Source organism: Pelobates fuscus, chromosome 1 (assembly GCF_036172605.1).
Source record: "Pelobates fuscus isolate aPelFus1 chromosome 1, aPelFus1.pri, whole genome shotgun sequence".
NCBI classification, from domain to species: Eukaryota; Metazoa; Chordata; class Amphibia; order Anura; family Pelobatidae; genus Pelobates; species Pelobates fuscus.
The window spans coordinates 216,547,389-216,553,388 of NC_086317.1; the positions used below are offsets into that span (position 1 = coordinate 216,547,389).

A 6,000-nucleotide genomic window follows, 5' to 3' on the forward strand; every position below is an offset into this window, starting at 1 on the left:
GGTTATGTCTCACACACTGCCCTGATATATACCCCTGCACACGGCAATTCAAATAACCTTGTGTACATACTGGTGATATATATTGCCCTGGGAAGGGGGTTATATCAGTTGTTTCTATAAATAATAAAACACTCTTCAAATGTACTTTAAAATGCATGGTTACCATTTTGTGAACAATAATTTAGTGTTATAAGATGGGGCTGGTATAATGATGCAATGCTATGGGCCTGTGTTTATTTCCAGGGTTGGTTTTTATTGCCAGTCCGGCACTGATATGGTGTGATGTCCCTGTGTTATGCTTGTAAAAAGGTGTGATTTACCTATGTTGTACTTGCAATAAAGTGTAATGGCCTGTGTTATGCTTGCAATATGGTGACAATATAAATACAAAAGAAAAGAAAAGGAAGAGCCACTTTTAGGAATAGTGATAGAGACTGGGAGATTTGTGAAAAAATGGGGGATAACCCCTAAATGGTAAATTCAATTGTTAAAACAAACAAAAACAAAATAAATCTCCACAGTACTATCTGTGTGAGAGAAGGTATTAATAAAGGTAGAGAGAAGGTATTAATTAAAACTTAACTTGCTCCAGTAAAATAGGTAATAAATACACCTAAAACGCAATTGTTAAAATAAACCTCATATATAGAAAACATAATTATAAACAAAATAGTTTCCACTTTAAAGGATAGTCAAATACTTCTAACTACACGTAGTGCCTAAAGTAGTTATAGTACTACATGAGGAAATGGTAGTACCTAAAGTAGTTATAGTATTACATGAAAGAATGATAGCACATAGATAGCAGAGAAAAGATATTAGATACTCTCAATATGTAGGACTTAAATAGATTACTAAAATAGTAACTATAAGTCAATAGAAAGTAGACAGGGAAGGGAGATAATAGATATACCTAATCTGGATATGTAATACAAATTAAAGTGCCTTCGAGGGCACCCCTTACCCAAAATTCTATCCTCTCACTAGTACCAAAACCTTGCCCAAATTGCCCAGATACATATGTAAAGCAGCCTGGCTAAATAGCTGTATATTGCTTATATCGCTTATATTATTTTACATAGACAAGTTGCAGAGGATTCTAAACGCTTAAGCCTCTATAGATCTGAGGCCAAGCGAATCTCAGTGGAAAACTGAAGAGGAGTGCATTATTAATAAGTGAACGTTTAAATATACATGTGAGTCTGTGTGTATGTATCAGGGTGTGTGCACGTGTATGTGAGCATGTGTGCCTGTGTGCCTGTGTGCTGCAAAGTAAATGCATTTGTGAGCAGTGTAAGTAACTAGTTTGATATATCTGGCTGATGATATATACCCCAGAGGAATTTGAACCCGCCAGGCATTCACACAAATGTATATGGAGTCTACAACCTACAAGACACAACCCACATCACAATTGCCTTAGACCGCCTCATCCAAGCCTGAACGTAACCATAGACAATAATACCATGCAGACGGATGTGGTTAGGGACACCAAGACAGGACTGTAAAAATTACACACATACCATAAAGTATATTTTGCTATACTAGTTATCAGACACCAGAGACAATTCCATACTTCCCATATTTCCCCCCATAAAATCAGCTTGTGAAGAGCTGTCATGCCTACAGTTGGTGTGTTAGTGCTGCATTTCCTATTAGGTCGTGTAAATGACTAATGGAACGCATGACTGTGCAAGTTTACAGACATTTGGTTGCAGGAGTATAATCAAATGGTCTGCATTTGTGCATTTTTTTATTATTACATAATCAATTCAGTCCATGTACTGCTTTTTTTAAAAATTATTTTTACATTTTTTTGTGATTAATAAAAACATTTTTGTTAAAAATAATAACAATTATCTAACGCAAATAAAAGGCAAAACTCATTTTAGAGAACTATGGGAATTTTTCAGTTGCTTTTTGAAACATCTTCCAGTCTCTCTCTTTCATCTTTCATCTCAATCTATCTGTTCCCATCGTGCAGGCTCTACAACTTTTAAACCTCCTTCTCACTAGTTTCCAACTTTGAATTCCTCTCCTCAAGGACCACTTTTCTACCTTTTTCTCTTCTTCCTTACTGCTTAAATAGGTAGAAGCTTGCTCCTGGTAAGCAGACTGGAGCAAGAAAAAGGTGAATGTAGTGAGTGTAGCAGTAGGGGAAAATGATTCAGTGACACCTGCTCTCAGGGTGATGCTGGACTGTTTGAGAGATAGAATCAGCAAAAGCATTTACACAGCACGCAAAGACAGCTTTAAGTTAACTCATTGATAGTGAACCATTCCACAATAGATATTCTCCCATGCAACTCTCCCATGTACCCCAACAAAAATGTATTCATTTATTTTTTGGAAAGGTCCATCACAGGGACATGAACATCAACCCATATTTTAATGCAGGTCTGACCATAGTCATTACGATACATTTAAGTACTTATAGTTCTTAGAGTGTGCTTTGAAATACCAATATATTTCTGCTGTTATTGCTAACTAGGGACAAAAACATTAAAAACACTGAGTTCTATTTTCCTGCCACTGGACAGTTTTCACGTACGGTTTTCATACGGGTTAATATAGGAACAAACAATGGGCTTTATTTAGTAAACACCAAATTATAGTGAATTAAAATCCACATTGCAAAATATAGACAAATAATTGAATTGGATTTTTTTGATACATATTTCAGTTAATTCAAATTAATTTTTAGTGCATAAGCCTCTTTGGATATGCTGAACAGTAAACTATAGTGACTTAAAAGAAAACAGCAATATTCAGGCCATAAAAGCCATGCTGAACAATTTGCTTAATTGTATAAAGACTGTAACCCTTGTAATCACACCTAAGCTTTGGGTTGTGATCCACAATTCACTGTCTAGTAAATAAACCCATGTAGGCTCTGAAACTAGGCTGCAAGCTGTAGTGGCACATAAAGTGGATGTAACCACTATTAACTTCCATTAGCTTTAGTTATTTTACCACCAATTGTTAATTCACACATGCTAAGAAGCCCTGGACATACTTGAAATCGAGAGAAATCTCAATGTATCCTTCCTGGTAAAATATTTTTATTAATAAATAAATTAATATTTTAACAACCATACCTTGTTGTACAATTTGCATTCACACACTCTCACCTTTTGGAGCCATTGAGTGTTATTTTCCATGATACTCTCCAGCTCTTGTAGTCTTTTGGTGGGCCAGAGGTGCTCTGGCTGTGGTGGCGCATCCCTCTGCAGAGAATTGGACACCTGGAAGTCAGCAGGAGGTGGATGACAGCTGTCAGTCTCAGGGAGAAGGAAGGTGTAGCTACAGTGACCATGCTGGATCTTGTGGTGATGCTTCTCAGTGACTTGAGATCCCATCACTATGTAGGCTAAGATCAAAAGGAAACAATGTCTGGACAATTGCTGGACCATGGTTGTCCTCACCATTGTGGCAGATTTGTTGGTTCTACAATAAACAATAAACTCTTTCTCAGAGTTACCCCAGCTCAATGACAGCTGCTTTTGTAAAGGAATCCTTGTAAAAGATTTCCTACTTTACTATGTCCATTCACTCACTGTGATGCTCTGTGTATCCTCTCCTACAATGGTATAATTAGACAGCTCTTTGAATCTCTAGCCCACGGTGTGCTGAGTACTCTAGGAAGTTTTTGTAATCAACCCCCTCTGGCTGCAATCCCTCCTTTTCTCCCTCCCACTGTTTGTACAACTGAAACTGGAACAAATCCCATACCACACGTATGGGGATGCTTTATCATTTAACCTCTTCCATGCTGTGACAGCAGAATCTATATGTTCTGTACCAATTCTAGCACAACACATATTCTATGAACACAACATCCTTGACTTGTAAGCATTGCTAGCTGGCTACTACTTAATGGCCTATCATCATTGCCTGAACAGTAAAAAAAAAAAAAAAAAAAAATAAAGTATAACCATTGCACATTTTTTTTTCGGAGTTCATGTCATGGTACATAAAACTTTGCAAAAATAATAAATAAATAAAAGTACATAAAATTTCATTCATACATGCTGATAGCAACTTTGTTAGCAAATGTATACATTTTGTCATAAATCTATTAAAATATTTTATCTCTAGCTCAAGCTGACTATTAATTATTTTATTTATTTTAATCTTTAGCTTTACTTGATATAAACAAAACGTCAAACATAAATAACCAGAACTTAACAAATAAGTTAACACATAGTGTCATACAGTATAACCCAACCGTCCTTGCCAATATACTGACCATGAGCCTATGCACCACTTCTTCTCACCTCCCCTCTCGACATGAATTCCTTTTCCTTCCAATACATACCACCAGTCGAACCTTTTCCTCTCTCGGTGGGCACGTCATAACAGGTAAACTTGACCACCTCATTCCACATATTGACATAACCGCCTCAAACCCACACCACACTTCTGAAGAAGCCTATTAGGCGAAACGCGTTAAGTGGGACTATATTATATATCTATATTTTATTACTATATTTTAGATTTCATTGTTTAGTCTGTTTATATTAAAGTATACTTTTAAGTTACTTTTTTTTACAATCTTCATTTCCTGGTATCCTGTATATCCTTGGTGGGGATCATACCACCTAAGCTGTTTACACTAGAGCAGGTTACATGCTCTGGAAAGTGTAAGTACATTACTATTTACTATTTATTTTACCATTTGGACTTACTTCACCATATTGCTGCTATCTTTTCTTTTTATACCAACTATACACTTGGCACCTTGAAAACATCTGCGGCAACCACCACAAATCCCAAGACGGGGATTGTACCGTCCAAGCGCTTTACAGTAGAGCTCTGTTATAGCTCTACTTCATGTGAGTGGACTGTACTTAGTTACTTATCATCTATTTTTTTAACTATATTTGCTGTATTGCGCTATTATTTTTTTATTTCTATTTCTCTTTGAGGTCACGATTAATTGGAATATCCAAGAACATATGTATGTATTTTTGTATATTTTACTTTTAATACAATAAGCGCGGTATACGCCCTCTCTTTTTCTGCTATTTCACTCACAAGGTTGGGGAATCCTTGTCCTGTATACTGCTGCCTGGTTACTATAGTGAGCGCCTATTACCCTTCCTTTTTTTTTGCCTCAAACTTAATTGGCAAGGACATACCCCTGGCTAGCTGCGACTAAATATACCAATAGGGCGGGAGGGAGGGAGGGAAGTTGTTTGCTGGCCTGAATCCCAAGTCGCACTGAGGTAAGACCACCCCCACCAAACTCACACACCACATAATCCCACTCACGCATTCATACACAACCAATCACATGCATCTATCCCCACACTCATAGATTTGCCCTTGTCCGCTTAGATGCGCTATCTCCCCAGGGCCTTATCATGGAGTACATCATGCTTGATGGTCGATGATCAAGTGTTTGCATTGGGAAAACAATAATGAACTCATGTCCCTACAATAACCATCATGTAGTGTCATCTACCTAGTTAATTCTGTGATAATTTATTAGTGAGACATTCAGAAAAAGTGTTATGCAACTTTTAAAAGTGATTTTTTTAACTGCCTGCATCTGTGGCATGATGGTAATTAAGTGCCATTTTAATGCCATCATGCCACACATGACACAAGTATGATCCTTTCTCCATCTGTCCCCATCAATTCTACGCACATGACCACAATCATATCTTTCTAATATTTATTTGACAATAGTTTTGGCATCATTAACTCAAGGCTCTATACCCTGAGTTAAGCACGCTATACGGGTTATGTTTCAGGAGTGCCATGGAGCCCAGCACACTGTAAGTAGCCAAACAGTTTGCTAATGGTTTGACAAGTTCTTCTACAGAGATTCCATTAAGTTTTCTGAGATAAACCCTGCTGTGCTGAGCCAGCTCATTGGCTGAGTGTCTGTGCTGAGCGCAGGGCTGTCTTTAATACTCATTGGACCATGTGCGAGTATTTGCTTGGGCCCCCTGGACTTTTCCCCTCCACCACTTTCTGGCATGCAATCATACC

The 6,000-nt window shown here is 37.4% G+C and overlaps 1 protein-coding gene across 1 annotated transcript in view; it reads right to left on the reverse strand.

The window, feature by feature from the left end:
• Positions 1-3,625, reverse strand: part of LOC134591703 (angiopoietin-2-like) — a 79,758-nt gene extending 76,133 nt beyond the window's left edge. Inside the window, exon 1 of the mRNA XM_063444476.1 lies at positions 3,132-3,625. Coding sequence (XP_063300546.1) covers positions 3,132-3,428 — 297 coding nt within the window. The 5' untranslated portion in view covers positions 3,429-3,625. The remainder of the gene's footprint in view (positions 1-3,131) is intronic.
• Positions 3,626-6,000: the final 2,375 nt, after the last annotated feature.